Below are 18311 nucleotides of genomic sequence, written 5' to 3' on the forward strand. Positions count from 1 at the left end.
GTGTGCTTAGAATTCAGTGTTTGCAAAAGTGCCTGTACAGCTAATCACATGTAATTTTGAATGTGATTTTGGATGGGTTTAGTTTTGACACATGCACAAATTGACTGTGCTTGCCAGGTGAAAATGATCTTCTAAATTCAGATGATAAATTTGTTTTATTCAGTAACTGAGTGCTATTGAAAGAGACTTTGGTTTTCAATGAACTGGAGTTCATTGAAAGAGACTTTAATTGTTTTACCCTGCTACATGTGATTAAGAATGTAGATCCTCAGAACAGCTCCTCAGACTTTTGCCTGGTCTTTAATTCCCTGCATGCCCATATTTACATAAACGTTTGTCTGCTCTGGACTCACATTAAAATATAGCACATCTAAGCCCTAGTACCTTAGGACAAACTAGGTGTTCTCATACATTTCTGAGTGGTCTTGTTGGCTAATATGTCCCCTTGTGGTACCTGCTGTTCAGTGCAGTAAGCCAGTTTGGTACCTAGTGGCCTGAGTACAGACTCACAGAATCACAGAATCCCAAGGGTTGGAAGGGACCTCAAAAGATCATCTAGTCCAACCCCCCTGCAAGAGCAGGGTAACCTACAGTACATCACACAGGAACTTGTCCAGGCGGGCCTTGAATATCTCCAGTGTAGGAGACTCCACAACCCCCCTGGGCAACCTGTTCCAGTGCTCTGTCACTCTTACAGTAAAGAAGTTCTTCCTGATGTTAACGTGGAACTTCCTATGTTCCAGTTTACACCCATTGCCCCTTGTCCTATCACTGGATATCACTGAAAAAAGCCTAACTCCATCATCCTGACACCCACCCTTTACATATTACAGACTCCTGTGTCTCTCTCTCTTTTATTAGATTTGTTGTCAGCACAGAATACTTTGACCATCACATCTCTGCAGGAAAAAAAGCACAAAACAACAAACAAACCAAGCAAAACCCAAAACCAACAAGCAAACAACCCACTATGTTTGGCTATAAATATGCAATTTTAAATCATTCTTTTCTGAAACTTTTTTTTATATATATATATGTGTTAAAGTTTACTAAATTTTGCTAAATTTTGTAATCTTTTTTAATATCTGGGAAATAGATCTAAATATTTCAAGTTATGTTTTGCACTTTTTGGTTTTGCTCAAGAAAGGTGCAAGATTAATTTATTTTTTTGAAGAAATGTAGAAGAAAACTATTTTTAGAAAAGTATTTTTAGTAAGAAAAGAAAAAATTCATTTATACAGTAATGAGAACTATAAGTTGATTTTGTTAATTCATGAGATATTTCCACTGAAATACTGAGAAAATTTGTAACTTGATTTGAATAGTTCTTTTAAAATTGGCTCTAAAAATTATTTGTGATTGCTATAAAAGCTGTAGTACTATAATTTAAAAAAATATCATCTGAGCTGGCATACTGTTAGCAAAAATTATTTGCAATAATTCTGTACAACTTTATCTACAAAAGGCTTGTTTTCTTTCCGATATAGAACTAAATTAGTCATACACAGATTCCTCTATGAAAATGTCTCATGCAAGAAGCAGAGAAATTCAACATTCTTCAAATGGATTTTTCACCATTTCAAATTATGTGTATAGTGCTCTCTTGATTATTAAATTACACTTTGTGCTAGGTCAAGTTATAGAATATATGATTATCATTTGTTTTAAGTGAATAGGAATTAGATAATTAAGAAACGTATTATTGGGTTTCACATAGCAAGTAATTTTGTGTTTAAACTTAGTGAAAGGTTTGGATAAGGTGTAAAGAGGAGGCTTTTATTAAGAAAATAGGAGCGGGAATTTGGACAATTTCAAACCAGACCTACTAAAATAAGTGTGCAGGTTTCATAAAAACAGTATTGTTGAAGGTATCAGATAATTTGTCAGCTAGATCATAAGATGGATTTAGTGTTTGCTTTTAGCTGAATGCACTTACCTTTCAGGTTATACCGCATTTCCTGTAGAAACCTTCTAAGGCATGGAAAGTCCCACTGAAGGAAATAGAAACAGTACACCTGACTTAAAGAAAATCACACTGATTTTATACATTATCAAAAATGCAATATCAGTTTATTCTATTTGTTCATTACTTCATTTTTATAAGCAAAATCAGGAACTCAATAGGATAGATGTATAAAGAAAAATCACAAGCTGAGTAGGTGCACTGTTCTTGTTGGTGAATTGCTTGTTTTGACCCAAACCTGGTTGAACAAGACCTGTAACTCTTTGGAACTTTTCTGAAAAACTTAAAAATGGTAATGATATGCCCAAAACAGTTGATCAGTTTTGAGGAATTTAGGCTCTCTACATGTGAGAAGGACTTAATGTTAGGTATACAAGCATTATGGATCTACATGGCCAGGACCATAGACCGAAATGGATCTTAGGGCTTGTCTCTCTGAGATTAGCTGCTATAACTTTTGGTAATGAAGCATGGCAAGGCAGTGTCCTTGTCCTCACACCATCTCTCTGCACCTCCCACCACCCGTGCCTTCTGGTCATTGGGATCAGCGTGGTTGCCGTACCTGACCACTGAGCTGTGTATGTCATGCAGCTGTACACGCGTTAGCTGCACTCTGGTCTCTTTATGGCGTCCGGTCTCTCTCTCAGTATTCCTGGTCCTTCAAAATGTTTTTCAGCCTTATAATCCTGCTGGAATTTAAAAACAGACTATGAAAAACAGTGAAATTTTGGCACAGGTAAAGATTTTTGTTGGTCTTGTTAGAGACAGTTGAGGTATATTGCTCTATAAACATGATATTTTTCATGTATGTGTAGGGGAGGGGTGTGAAAGTTGTGAAGGGATTCAGTATTTTGAGGTTAGCAGCATGAACTGGAAAGGACTGTGTTGTAAATAGCTGGTCCAGAAGAGTCCATAAAGTCTTAATACCGGTTGCAGAAATGGGAATCACTTTGACCCTGGTTGCATGAATTGCAACACTGTTATCCTCTGCAGCTGAGGTATGGAAAACCTCTGCAGAAACAGTCTATCTGATGGAATAGGCTGTGGAAGTTATAGAATATTTTCCATTTAAGTGAGAAACTTCCGTTTCTAGGTGTATATCCACTGCCATGTTCTGGAAATTGTTCAGCAGAGCAAGGCAAAGCAAGCTACAGTTTAGTGTTGCTGCTGTACATGGGAAACAGGGGCACTGCCAAGCAGCAGTGTCCTCCTGTGAATGGTGTGATTGAAAAGGAGCCAGCAACTCCTCTTGCAGCAAGGCCAGAGCAGAGGAGGATGCCACACGAGCACTTTTCTGTTTAGCAGCTGTGTTTTTCCCCCATGTTTACACATGCTACTGATGAAATGAGGAATAGCATGGCCTAGTTGAGTGAAAAAGTGAGTTAAGCAGCATTGGCTTTTGGCACTGGGAAACCCCATTTTAGCACATGTTGTGGCATGTAAAAAGGACCATAAATCCAGGCCTTTTTGTTGTCCCTTCTCTCTTCTGGTCCTGGTTCTACCAGGACAAAGAGTAGGACTTCTGCATTCCTCCGAGAAAGTCAGGATGTGCTAGATGCACTGTTGAGATGAGGAAGGCATTAAGAATAAGAAAATTACTGTAGCTGGAATTTCGAGGGCCCAGTTTTCTAAATTTGCAAATGGCTTAAACCAGGACACAAGTTAATGTAGAAACTAAAATCATCATTGCTGTCTGCTATCCATTTTCTGGGCAGAATAGTTTCTTTCAGATTATGAATGTTTTGTCAGACTGCTTTCTCTTGGTACCTGATGTGTCTGTTTTGATTCTGGAAACTCTTAGTGTATTTAATGTTATGCACAGGAACAACGCTATGCTTATGTATAAATGCTTGTGTGTTCTGGCTGTGCTTTGCCAGGCAACTTTATTCTAGAGCTGTCTGTCAGGTTTATTACATAGTAGCTCTATATTAATTATTTTTTTTTATTATTTAGAGTAATTATAGTTTAATGACTGTAGTTTGCCATGGGAGGTTTTTTTTTTTTTTTCCTTTAATGCAGACCTGGTTTTGTAAATATTCAAACTCTTATGAAGAAATAAAAGAATTTAAAATTAACCACCACAGCAATGAAGCATACCATATTTTAGGAAAAATTTGAAGAAATCAGTAAAGATAAAATCAGGGACTATCACTTCAAAACTCTTCTTTATATCTTAATCAGTCTTCTGCATCACTTGCTTTGCTTTTAGTAAAATACATGTTGTTCCTAATCAGTACTAAGAAGAGATTACTGTTGGCTTTTATCTCCTTTCTGTTTTTTTTTCTAGGGTGCTAGTAGTGTAAACAGATTACTCAAAACAGCTTAAAACAGGTGGAGGTTGGCTGAAATAGCAGGAAAATAGAGTATTTCTCTGGAACATTTAACAAATTCAAGTTGTAGTGTGTTTCTTTCCTCTTCAATGCAAGATTAGCTTACAGGCTAAAAAAAAATCTAACCAAACCAAAATAGGTTCCTGAATGAGCTTTATTTTGCAAATATTATTGGGGTGTTTTTTCCTGTGATTTTTAACACCACTAGAATTTTAAAGGAAAAATAAAGAAATAGTAGTGGTGATAAATTTTGAAGTTCAGGATAAGAATGCATTGTATTAAAATGTACTGGTATTAACTGAAGGAAGCCAAACAGCTCTACCAACATGAGAAATGTGTATCACGGTGGGTTAAATTCTGATTTGCCTGTTAGTATCATCTTATGTTTCGAAACTGTTTTGGCCTCCTCATCCTGACATAAAATTCACATACACCTAAACAAAATGGGTGTCAAACTGAAATTCATAAAATGAGAAAAGTTATAGTAGGGGTCTATTGGGATAGACAGAAAATTTCAAGCACTCGTTTTCGATAACCCAACACTTCTATTGTAGGTCAGCAGTTTCCTGTGAGCAGATTCATGTCCTGGATCACTCTCTTAAAGCCTTTGACGATTGAGCAGGGCACAGTCATTTTTTCTACCTGCCGGTATTTCACACAGAGATTTCATGTCAGGCTGCACAGACTCACCACCTGCACCCTTCGGCCAGTGCCTCAGGCTTTAGGTTCCTCACATATGTGCCTGCATTCTCACAAGCACCCCTCCTCCTGGTGGGCACCCCAAACTTTGTGAACTCCTCAGGTAGCCTCTTGGGGGTCAAAAAGACAGGCAAAAATGCAGACTTCAAAATGGAATTTCCCAGCAGCCACTTGTACTTGTAAAAACACTCAAAGTATCACTCCTGAACACACTTTTCTCACCCTATGAATCATGCGATTCTTCGGTTAAATGGGCATCCTGGGGTTGTGTAACATTTCTTGTTTTCTCACTCCCTGGTGTGCTGTCTCTAAATGTAGCAGTGACCCCGACAGGGAGTGAACCTCCCTGAGGACAGGGAAATACAATCTGTGATCCCATGTGGCTCTAACCCCCAAGCCAGGCTTCTGCGTGGGGAGCTGATTGTCCAGGGATGGTTAGAGCTTGAAAGGTTCAATGTCTGTGGCTTTCAGTGCCTCTTTGAGTGACAGCTCTCTTGTTCGTCTCAGCAATGGAAGCTGGAAGAGTGATCTAGGTGCGTATCACTACTTAGGGTCCTTTATAGGCTCTCCTATATTTCTGCAAAGGATCACTTGCAGATGCAGGTTGTTATACAAGTGGGATTTTTGTTGCTCTAATTTTTTTTTTTTCCTGTAATCCTTCCACCATTCTTCCTGAACAAAGTATCTGGAATAAACCAGCCTGAGTCAAACCTGGCTTTTTTTCTACAGGAAAAGGCCCTGGCAGTCACCATATAAATTCCAAGACAGAAAAATCATGGAGTTTGTAGGTTTGTATAAATGTGTTTAACACTGCCTCAGCTACCTTATTTTGTGTCTCAGGATGAGGGCAGTGGGAATTGTGCCTTTGGGTATGACCCTGAATCGTGAAGAAGATACTCAAAGCTTTTTACGTGCTACAGTGTTTTCACAGGCCACCTGGCGTTATGGCAAGAGTAGATATTCAACGACATAGTGAGTAGCTCAGATCCAACACTCGTAATATGCACAACAGCTGCTGCTTTCCTCCCATTTCAGGCGTGGTAACTGTGAAATTCCAGCCTCTAAGTAATGCACTCTTAACTCTAGAAAAGTTTAAGGATGCAGAGCATAAGGAAGAAGCCGGAGCATGTTGTTTTCTGACCTTTCAGCTGGAGCAAGCCAGGCACAGGCTGCTGTGAAGCTGCTCAGCGTGTGCTGAGCTCTCACTTCCCAGGGGAGGGGAAGCACAACCCTGACAGATGGCAAGGGAAGGCCCTAATCATATAATCGTAGGTATGCATCCAAATGTGCTATAATAGAGCCTTTGTTTTGTCTCTGCGTTGTGTGAGATTACCAGAAAGCAGGCATGCCTTGCTAAGCAGAGGGAAAACAACCTTGTTATGAGCCACTCAGTCACTTCGTCATGTCTGTGCAATAGCTGGCATGCTGCTCTGCTCCTGTTCTCTGGCCAAGCATTCCTCTTCTGTGGCAGGGGACATTTTTATTCCTGTCACTTTATGCATTTAAGTCTGGTTATAAAATTAATCAGGAAGGGCCACCCAACCCTCAAAAGGCGGACTGCATCGTGCAGCTTGGTCTGTATGTCTGAGCAGCCACCAAAATCCCAGCAGCAGAGACTTGGTGGCACTGTTCAGGTCAGCTGGAGCTGTCCATGGACTGGGGCTGCTCTCTGTGGTTGTGCTGTGCATCACTGCACCAAGAAAAACCTCTCTAAGGAAAGAGGTTTTCTAAGTTACTGATTTGGGGTTTTTTTATTTGTCCTCTCAACTGCAAAAACTGAGCGATACTCCACATTGAATTGAATTTAAAATCTCAGGTAAGCAATGGCTCAAGGTAAATGCAGTGAAACATTTCTTTTGGGCATTTAATAAAATTAAATAGAATATTAAACATACTGGAGGAGGAAAAGATCACCCTGATCTTCTGTCATTCAAACATACGCAGCCAGGCTGGAGTCAGGGTCATCCAGGTTCCCAGGACTGTCTTTCCTGTCAAGATGTCCCCTGATGGTGGCCAGTCACAAATTCTGTCAGTTTTGTGTGGAAAGATTAAATGCTGAGCCAGCAGATGGAAGCTGAGATTAGGCTGTTGGCTTGGTATTTTGCATTTTTCAGCTACTGACAGACTTTAACCTGGTGAGTCAGAAGAGACTGACAGCAGTCCTATTCCCAGTGTTTCTTCCCTAAATAACACTGCTTGGTGAATTTGACTTTATTTCATGAGTAGCTTTTGGGTTAACTAAAAAAAATAAAATAAATAACCCAACATTTTCTGGCCATTTGCTACTGATTCAGGTCTTTCCTTTGCCAGACTCTCCTGATAGTGCACACTGTGCCTAATCAGACTCGGCACCAGAGAGATAATAATTGCATTGTTTCTCCTTGGATAAGAGGTCTGGAAACACTACTGCTTTGTCATCTTGGGTTTCTTTGGAAGTCTCACAGATTATCAAAATACATATGTTGCTGTCCTATGGTTTGCTGTCTTTTGTGTTTGAGTTAGTGCAGTATCATGGTATATCTTGAATAGTGCCTCTCAGTCTGACATTTCAGCACTCTGAAATCAATCTCAAGAGGCAACAAAACGTGGCCATAGCCTCTCTCACTGGCACCCTCACCTCCTGTGCAGTCCTGGCTTCAGTTGTCCCTTTCCTGGAGAGACTCTGACGGAGCTGCCGCTGGGCCCTGGGCTGCTGCCAGGGGGATTTCTTCACACATCAGTGGCATCCGTATTCAAACCTGTCACTGTCGGGATGTTCCTTCAAACCTGGGAAGCTCCTGGGCAGTCTCCCGGGAAGCCAGCCCAAGGCTCTGTGTCTGCACAGGTTGATTTCCTGCCACATCCACTGTAGAAAGTAGATGAGTGTATGAGAGTAAAGGTACTTAAAGGCACACAACAATTACTAAAGTTATGTTATTATTTAATAATTGAGAAAATTCCTTCTCGTGGTAGCTCCCTGCAGTTTTATATAGGCAGTGCTATTTCCCACTTGTAAATTCTGAGTTAAGTAAAGCACACTGGTTTTGGACTCTGCTAGGAAGTGGTGATTCCAAGCGATAAGTGAAATAAATACCAGTTTTTGTTTGTAGACCAGTTACATTTAGACACATATTAATATCAAAAAACATATGTATACTTACACTCTGAGACACTGATGACATCAATGAGTAATTTACGGCAGATAAACTCTCAGAATGATGAGGATTTTAATTCTCTGAAAAGTTAATTACTCATAAAAAAGGACAAACAATAGCATCAGAAAACCCTTAGCTGGGTTGAGATATTGCACATGCATGTATCCTAAAATATAATCATACCCTATCTATCTGAATTCTTTTTTTTGTATCTATTAACTTCCTTAGGGGATTTAAAGATAATTCATGTTACTGACATATGTTTCAGTGGTTGTACAGTTTGATTATGATTGTTACTTAAGATTTCATGCTAGCAGTATTAAACCCCCCAAAAGTGTGATCTCATATACAACTTCATTTCAGACTATCAAGGAATATATTAAGTATCCTAAAACCCAGGAACGTCTTTTTAGAAAAATTAATGCAAGCTCTTTACACTTGCTTCATCACACCAGTCATTATACTTCATGGATAATCTGCCTTCATTACTGCATATTTGTTTATACCTTTCTCAGTTTCCTGAATGAAAGGTATAATGATGGTGTTAGCCATTCAGATTTTAAGAAGTAATTGCTTTAAACTCAAAGTCATTATTTTTATTTCTGTTTGGTGCATAATATATAAATAACCAAGATATTTAGATATTAATCCACGTGAACTATATTACTAAATTTCTATGCAGAGCCAGAAGCCAGTCTGACAAGTAAAATAGGAGACAAATGTAAAATCAAGGAGGTAAAAACAAAGGTTATAAAGAATCAGTAAAATAAACTTTATAAGCTTTTAAGAATGCAGATGCTTGAACTTTTTATGGAAAAAATCTTCTTGGGCTATAAAACAACTGATTTTTTATTAATTCAGGATACTTAATGACATTTTATATACTGCTTTGCTTGTTATGTCTTGTTGGCTAAATACCATTACTGGCGTAGTGAAATAAACCCAGGGTTAAGACTTCTTAGCTTTTATCCTGACTCTAAGGTTGGCATACACTATTTGGCCTTTGGCTGGTTTTACCTCTCTGTCTGTTTTGATTTACGGATGAATGAAAGATAGGACTTGAGAGCTGGCTATGAAGAGTAATTATCACTTGCTATACATACTGCTTTCATAAATCAGGATTTTCTATATGTTGTGTGCTGTGGAATTCTGGATTTCAGAAATAAAACATCAGATCTTTCAAATGAAGAAAATAGTTATGCAGGAGTTGAAAGTAATATTTCTTTGGGCAAAACAGATTTTTAACTCTAATTACAAGGGTAAAAAAACTCAGGTAATTCAAATCCTTGCAAAGGTAATATATTTTTCTTCCTTGATTTTTTCTTTTCTGGCAGCTTCGTCTGAGGAACAATCTTCTATCTGACCTGACATTTTCTTCCTTATTTGAGCTGCGATTCTTAATCTCAGCATTTCTGTCTTTAAACAAAGAAATGGTTGCCTACAAGTAGATAGAAATTCATGAAAAAGGCTTTGCTCATTAATTATTTATAACCTTCTCTTGTGATTTGTTGGGTTTCTTTTTTTAATTGGAAACTTTCAACTTGTTTTGGTTATTGCTGACATGTGATAAGGAAAACTGAAAAGCTTCCCATCCTGTTTGACAAGGATGTATTATGAAATTTGAGAGTACATTAATTTGCTAAGAGTTTCCACAGGACCCACAAGATGAAATGTTTCTGTATTTATACTGAAGAAAATCAGCTTTCATGACTCTTGATTTTGTTCAGCAATGTAAAGGCATTCAAAACACCATTTCCAGCTACTGTGGTAGATTGTTATTTTGTGAAACAGCTTTCAAAATGAGTGAGACAAAGGTAAAACAGGTTAGAAGAGACTTTTCAGGCAATTTGCACAGGGCTGTTCTCAGATTTGCCATGAGTTTGCAGTTTCCAGCTTAGATTTTTCACCACTTGTGTTTGGCCCATCTTTGCTTTGACTTGTTCTGTGGATATCCTTGGTCACAGGATTGCTGTTGCTTAGTGTGGTGCATTAGCTCTTCAGGAGCCTTCACAGTAGGTGGTGGAGGAAAGCAGAATGAAGAGCTAAGACCTCCCAGTCACAACTGATTGCTAGGTGACCGATAAAGTGCTGAAGAAAACATTCAGTCTTTAAAAGAGAATGTGACCAGAAGGCAAATTGGAGAAAGGCAAGCCTCAGGAAACCATAATGTAGTATGTGTGTGCACCCTTCACTCTGTCTCTGGACTGAACCTCTCAATGAGTTGCCAATAGCTTGTGAATGCTAGACTGTCAAATAGGATAGATGTGTCTTTGAACATGCGAGTACTTGTGCAGTGATTATACTGGTGTAAGCATTTTTATGTTGGCTCAACTGTATCACTAGTAGGGTTATTTGTACCATTTCCATCAGGAGCTTTATATATATACGAAGTCTTAGCGTCATTAGGAGATGGCCAGTGTTGTCTAAATAGAGGGAAATGAGGGAAATCCATCTGTCCCATCTTGTACACAGTACAAGTGTTTTCTCTCATCCTTAAATATCTTTTAGTAGAAAATATCTTCATGAGGTGTGAATAAGCACACTTATAAAAGTGTAGTGGAAATAGAAATTATGATATGTAGTGAACAGAACTGAAACTAGGCATAGACTCATATGGAAATCAGTGTGAGTATGCAACAGTAATACTGGCAATCATAATACTGATGTGCTTTTTGGTAAGTTTGATTTACTCACCTGATGTCGGTTGCAGAATTACTTTTGCCTTTATTCAACAAGAGCTTGTAGCTACCTGATACGCAATTAAGCATCTGCTGAATTAACTTTGTGAAATGTGACCCAATTAATGAAGTGGTAGCATGTCATCACATTTTTGTCAATTCTGTAATAAAACATGAAGTAGGAAACATTTTAATTCACATTTAAGGGTAGTTTAGTTTTTTGTTGGCAGAAGACTTTAATCTTGGCCATGTAAGTATTCTGTGACAATTAAATTCACAACAAGGATTAGTTGTTTATTATTCTTTTAAGCATAAAATTGAGTCATATCGTTCTGGACCAGTTTTCTCTGGGTTGGCTATTTTTCATACTTTTCTGTTCCTATGTGAAAGAACAGCTGCAGATTTGAGTTTTAAAATCACAACACCCCTGTCATGGTATTCACAGACATTATCTCACAAAACAAATATATTTACCCTCATATTTTTTCTTCCGCATTTTAACCTGAGCAGGCAGCTTTCAATACAGTCTGTTGATCATGAGCATTGAAATATAAGTTAAAAATAATGAAAGCCCTACAGAAAGAAGGAACATCATATTCTGAATATTGTGCAAAGCATTTTATTGGTTTGTTTATTTGAAGGATTTCCACTTCCTCCTGTCCTTTTGTTGTTGAACACAGAAAGATTTTGACAGATATGAGCTACATTATACAAAGAGTATACTGACTTGAATAATTCAGAATTTCCAAAGGGAATGGCATGTAAAAAAGTAGAGCCTGCTGTCCCATCCTTAGCTATATTGACTTGTGCAAGAGCGCAAAGAGCCATAGTGCTGCCTCCTTGCTTCCTTCAATTAATATTTGGAGTTGGCTGTCACTGCTCAGCACTTGCACTTGGAGAAGTGAAAAACCAATAGCTGTATTTGTACTCATAGCTGGGGGTACAAAAGAGCACAAAGACTATTTGTGCCTCCCTCTCAACACCCCTGTATGGGTAATATATCCTTCTGCTGTATAAAAATATGATTTTTTTCCCTTATTGACTACTTTCTACCATTGTAACTACTTTAAGATATCAAAAATCTTTATCGCTTTTCTTGACTTTAATAAGCATTGGTATGTGCTCTATGAACTGTCCTTTCCCATTTTTAAGGGATGAGACATTGATCATGTGGTACTAAATGCTTTTTTTTCCCACACTCTTTAAGTTTCAAAGTCCAAATAACTCTTGCTCTTAAGTTCAGTCTGTCATGAAAGTTTGATTCTCCAAGTAGCTCTACAATGCTCCATTCCTATAAGGGCTAGCTCCTAGCACCCAGGCTGGCTAACTGTAGGCTACCTTATCTATACTGCACTACCATGCAGTTACCATAGAATCATAGAATGGTTTGGCTTGGAAAGGACCTTAAGATCCTCTAGTTCCAACCCCCCTGCCATGGGCAGAGACGCCTCACACTAGACCATGTCACCCAAGGCTCTGTCCAACCTGGCCTTGAACTCCACCAGGCATGGAGCATTCACAACTTCCCTGGGAAGCCCATTCCAGTGCCTCACCACCCTTACAGTAAAGAACTTCTACCTTATTTCCAAATAAACTTCCCCTGTTTAAGTTTGAACCCATCATCCATTGTACTACCACTACAGTCCCTAATGAAGAGTCCCTCCCCAGCATCCTTATAAGCCCCCTTCAGATACTGGAAGGCTGCTATAAGGTGTCCATTCAGCTTCTCTTCTCCAGGCTGAACAGCCCCAACTTTCTCAGCCTATCTTCGTACAAGAGGTGCTCCAGCCCCTGACCATCATAAGCGCATTCTCAATGTTATTTCAACTGTAAAGGAAGCCATGTAAGAATTTATAAATGTTGAAAAGGAATGATGTTGTATGTCACATGAAGCAATCACAGGAAAAGTTTCTCAATTGCAAGACTTTACACCACAGATTCTCTTTGTGTATGCTTCCCCACGTATTATGTGTTTCTAGTCCCGGTAAGTGCTCCATACAGAAATGGTTTTGGAGAAATTGCCCTTTTCTCTTCTTTGTCCATCAGAGCTATCAGATTTTGACCTGTTGCTGTAAAGTTGTGGCTAGACCAATACCAAGGTGCATGTCCTCCCAGTTTGGTCATAAGTAGATGCTGTGGACAATCTGGCATCTAGTATGCAAAGTGTATGTTGGTATGCATTCAGGTGTTTGTCTCTCTTCTCTCTAGGTTGTGATGTTTTAGAACTACAGGTAATAGCGGTCATGCTACAAATACAGATGGAAGTGAATTGGTCCAGTTTTTAGCAGTAACAATTTTAGCTTTTAGATGACTTCTGGGAAGATTTTATTCTTTAAGACTGTGAAGCATTTATGCCTTTAATTATTTCACAGAGGATTTTTGGCCTGTGACATTTCCTTATAAGAGTATGTACGTGAATGCACTTTTTGAAACCTGCTACAGACCAGGGGACTGCAGTTTTATTCCAAACTACTTTTAGGGCCCCACAAATGGATGATGTTCATGTGAAAGAGAAATCAGCTTTTAGAACCTCAAGCTCCATCTTTTCACAGGGGCACAGCAAATGCCTAGCTATCTCTGCCCCCTCTACAGTTCTGCATAAACAGTTTTAACAGTAAGATGTGCGGTTTGTGTAAGGAAAAGTTTTGCCTCCTGTGAGTTCTCAGATTAGTATTAATCAGTCTGTAGATTTTACTAAAATGGAGGCAACACAATCACTTTAAGCAAGAAAGGAGAAAAGGTTAAGATGGAACTCTTGGGTGAAATATAGTCTTTTCAAATTTTCCATCTAGTTCAAGATCATCAGCTACCAAAATCAGTGTCACAAATAGGGTCATGAGCTCAAAATTTAAGTCCAAATTGGGTTGTGAATGCCCAGACACAGGCCTGAACAGAAATTTTTTGGCTCTGCTGAGACGGCTCATCAAACCAAACTTTAGCTGATATGCCTGTGATTCATAAATCTCTGATCAAAATGCAAAACACTTAGTGTAGAAGTGATACTTTATTAGCTTCTTGCACTTCTAAGCCACACCAAAACCCCAACAGAAATAGCAGAAATTAATTGATGCCAGATGTTTTCAGAGGGTGGGACAAAGTGTGCTGGAGTTTCAGCTATAGTGGCAAAGGCGGCAGCCAAACCAATTAAGTTCCTATATCTGCATTACTCTACTCTATTAGGTACAGGAAGGCCATCTATGTGACAATAGTCCTAAAACAGCAGATGAGAGTAACAGTAAGATTTTAGCTCAAGTGCACATTGGTTTTAATTATATACCATAGTAAGTTTTGCAGTCAGGGTAGTAATGAGTTGCTAATTCCCAATCAGCATAAAAGATTAGGTTCCCAGCATATGTATTAACGAGCCTGTCTACTCTGTACTGACTGGAGCCTGCCACTATGACTCCCCAGGGAAATACTTCACTAAGAAAGTTGTCCCAGTGGTTTAAATGAGAGCTGAATATCTGATTTAGCCATGCCTTTTCTCCCAGCAAAATGTCCGGCATGGTGTGAGCCAGTAAGTAGGCATGTGATCTTTAAGCTGGAGATCTCTGTGCCCAATAACACAATTCCCTGAGTATGTAAATGAGTTCTCAAAAAATGCTTTGCATTTCTTCAAAGAAAATATTTCTTTTAATGATATCAGCTGTCTGTCATTCTGCTTTAATAACTCAGGCAGTTTTCTTGACGTACTGTCAAAAAGGAAGGCAAAATCAGTTAAATAATTGAGAATATGTGAACTGCCATAAACAATTGCTCTTGTTTGTTTCTCTGTAGAAAGAAAGGAAGTGAAGGTGGGAGAGTACAATGCTGTGGCTGACACACTGGAAATAATCAACAACAGCATCAGGTTCCAAGGTAGGAGAGAAAACTAGAAAGAGGTACAGGATTGACATGGATAGCTGCATGTAGTTTGTAAGCTGTGTAAAGAATTGGTTTAGGATTTTTAATATTGAAAAGGTATGACACTGTATAAAGTGAAAGGGAACTGAACTGTGCTTTAAAAAAAAAAAAAAAAGGAGAATTCTGAACAGAAAATCACAACATTTTGATATTGTATGCTTGTTTCTCATTCCAATGACCAGAACAAATTCAAATTTATATGTGTATACAAATGCTTTTGTTCATCTACACCAACGAATAATGTTCTGATTTCATCCCCATTTCCCAGTCCCTCAGTTCATCACACCTGAGGGTTGCTCTTGTGTGCTGTGTTTGCACAAACAAGAAGAAGATGTCTGTTTTTCTCTGGGAAGCGTTTGTTAAGCAGTTATAAAATAGGTTTCTAAATACCAAAGATAGCTTTAAGATGGCCTGTGTGAAACAGGGCCAGAGGGTGTTGAGCCCAGAAGCATTCTCAAGGTCCCTGGCAGACATACGGGCTGTGCTGTTTTACCTTCTTACCATTTTTTATCCCATGCTGCTTCAAAGTTAGCTTGAGGGCTTACTCTGCCCTCATAGCAGTTAAAGTGCAGGCATAACCCCAACTTTCTGAGACTATGATCATGTCAGCTGAAATTATTTTTAAGGGTATTTCCTCTTGAATATAGGCATATACATTATTTTTAAAGCTAATAATTAAGATTTAATCTGAAGTTCTGCTATGGTGCAATTTAGTAACAGAAAGAAAAGTCAGCTTCATGAGATCTGTGTGGTTACCCCTGGGGAGTGATGGATGAGTATCAAGCTCCTGTACCCTGTGCTGCTACACTTGCTTCCAGTGTCTCAACACCCAGGGTCCACATGAACATGACTGCAGTTTCACTGAAGTGATCTTATCTGTGACTGCTTGGCCATTTGCCCTGTAAATCATGCTGTGTGGTGGGAAAGGGAAAAGGGGGAAATCTCAGGTACTTTTCTTTAATATCAAATCAGCAAATGGTCCCTTGACTGCCACTTCATTGTGATCACCTAAAAGGAAATTTTTTGCAGAAAATGTTGGGTGTAAAGACCAAAGGATAGCAAGTTTCCATTACCTGAATTATTTCAGCTTAACTTATATGGATAAAGCTATTTTATCGTGTAAATCTTTGAATGCTCTTCTAGGTGAAAAACAGAAGAGTAGGCATAAAATTTAGTGCTGGCAGGTGTTAGTTATGTATAACTCTGTGATCGGCTGGTTAACAGAGCTCTTTCTGCCTGTGGACCCATTTTGTGATAAGAAGCTTCTTGGCCCTGGGTGGTCATTCTTGCAGCCCCCTGGAAGTCTGGTGTGAAAGAATAGGCTTATGAGTTGTAAGGCACACAAATTCCTCTCTGGAGGAAGGCAGTGATGCAAAAGGCCTTTTGCCATTCCCCTGTACCAAGGAAAAAATTAGTAAGCAGATAAAATGGAGTGTGGGAGCTAGGGGATGCAGAGCTTTATTGCAATCATCAGAAAGTAATTCTCATTAAACTGAGAAGCCTTTAATTAGTGGGACCAGACTGTCAATCAAGAACACGGCTTTAAACATAGTTTCTAACTTGAGACATCCAAGTCCACATCTGCAGGGATTTGCAAAGTAGGTCTGTCCCTATAAAACCTTTGCTATCCATTTTTCTATATTATTTTACTCTGTAAAGTCCTAAGGGCACCAACAGCCCCCCTGTTCTGGGACTTCCCCTACCCTGGCCACAGCTCGGGACCCTATTTTAGCCCACCAGGTCTGTTGGACCCTGTCCCAGTGATGCCACCCCAAGGCTTGCCTACAGCTGTGGTAGGTATCTAGACAGCCTGTTTGGATTTGCCCTTGTAATATTGGCACTATGCAGAGAAACAATACTCTCTGTTTTCTAGTCAATGCTTTGTCACTTGTTTCAGGAAAGCATAACCTCCTGGTAAACTTTAAAGTCATAGTCTGAATTTTAGTTTTTATTTACACTTTAAAATGGGGATGGTTCGAATATATTTTATGGGGCTTTACATCAAGGTATTGCTGTCTTTTTTCTTCCAAAGAAGTTGTTCACCTGCTCCAGAAACACAAACCTTCTTGTCAATCAATGTGACTAACACATCTGTCAAAGTCAATGATTTAGTCAGCTCCTGATATGACTTGCAGTTGTCAAATCTAGCAGATCACGGTATTGTACTTGAGAGGCAAATATTCTTAGAGAAATTCTACATCTGGCTGAGCCTTAGCTTTTTTTTTTTTTTTTACTGTAATTCTAGGACTTGAGCCTCCAAAGGACAAAACAATTATACAAGAGGAGCTACGCAAGATCTCCCTGCCTCTCTACAGCATCCTCTCTGCCCTCACCATCCTAGGAATGATAATGGCCAGTGCTTTCTTGTTCTTTAACATCAAAAACAGAAATCAGAAGTAAGACACTCATGTTACTTGTATCACTACTTCTTTTGTATTTAAATGCCATGTATATAGGGAAAGATGTGGAAAGATGATATTTTAGAACTGTTTAATTGAAATCACTGTGTAATATATTAACATTGAAACAAATTGCCTATGTGTTAAGACAAGTAATTTTATACTATCTGGAAAGTGGATTTATTTTAATTTATGTTTGACTGTCTGCTAGTCACATTAACCATAACTAATTAATACATCAGTAAAATAGGAGGTCTTTTTACAAAATATTCAAAAACCTGAAGCCGTGCTAGACTTTCTAAAACTGCAAATAGTTTTATAGTGCATGCCTGTAGATTTCATAGAGTTCTACAGGAAAGGTTATCTGTTTGCCTGGTTACAAAAATCTCTATTGTTTTAATTGCCTGGTAGTAATCTTTTCCTCTTTAATGCACTATCACCTTTTGTCCATAGACTAATAAAGATGTCCAGTCCCTACATGAACAACCTTATTATCCTTGGAGGAATGCTTTCTTATGCATCTATTTTTCTTTTTGGTCTTGATGGATCCTTTGTCTCCGAAAAGACATTTGAGACACTTTGCACAGTAAGTAATTCCATATATTATAGTTGAAGATAGTCTTGAAGGAAGCTCTGGAAGAAATGCAAATAGAAACGTTCATTAGTTGGACATCTCATTCCGTTTAATCACTGATTCTCTTAGCTCTTCCTTGAGATATTTTTGGGTCCAAATTCTGAAACATGCACAAAGCTGTATTAGTAATATTACTGTTATTATTATTGAAAGCTTCAAGTGCATTGGGATTTGGCCTCAGACTAAAAGAGTAGATGTAGTTTCTTGGTTTGAAATTTTGCATATGAAGATGATTTGTTAAAGGTTGTCTTTGTAGGATGACAACTAGTGATATCTGTGAAGTCTCTACATTTTCTTTATGGACTCCATATTACTTTAGACTTTGTGACAGCTGCTTGTCTGGGTCTTTTTGGCTGAATCTCCAAAGACGTCTACTATTTCTAGGCTACACTATACACTCACACAAGCATAGATGAATGTAAAATATATTCTAGTCAAATCCAAACAAGCTATTCTGAAACCAAATTAAACGTGTCCACCTAGAAGCTTGTCTTAATAGCTTGCTGTAATAAGTAGCTTGGCTTACAGAGGCCATTGCAAAGAAAGGAAAAGAACTTCACTGCAAGGATAT

General features: G+C 38.6%; 1 protein-coding gene across 1 annotated transcript in view; it reads left to right on the plus strand.

Moving 5' to 3' along the window:
• Positions 1-18311, plus strand: part of GABBR2 (gamma-aminobutyric acid type B receptor subunit 2) — a 449684-nt gene that overhangs the window by 275015 nt on the left and 156358 nt on the right. The window contains exons 9-11 of the mRNA XM_065669323.1: positions 14582-14662; positions 16953-17103; positions 17560-17692. Of these exons, the coding sequence (XP_065525395.1) occupies positions 14582-14662; positions 16953-17103; positions 17560-17692 (365 nt within the window). The remainder of the gene's footprint in view (positions 1-14581; positions 14663-16952; positions 17104-17559; positions 17693-18311) is intronic.

This window comes from Lathamus discolor, chromosome 2 (genome assembly GCF_037157495.1).
Source record: "Lathamus discolor isolate bLatDis1 chromosome 2, bLatDis1.hap1, whole genome shotgun sequence".
In the NCBI taxonomy this organism is placed as follows: domain Eukaryota; kingdom Metazoa; phylum Chordata; class Aves; order Psittaciformes; family Psittacidae; genus Lathamus; species Lathamus discolor.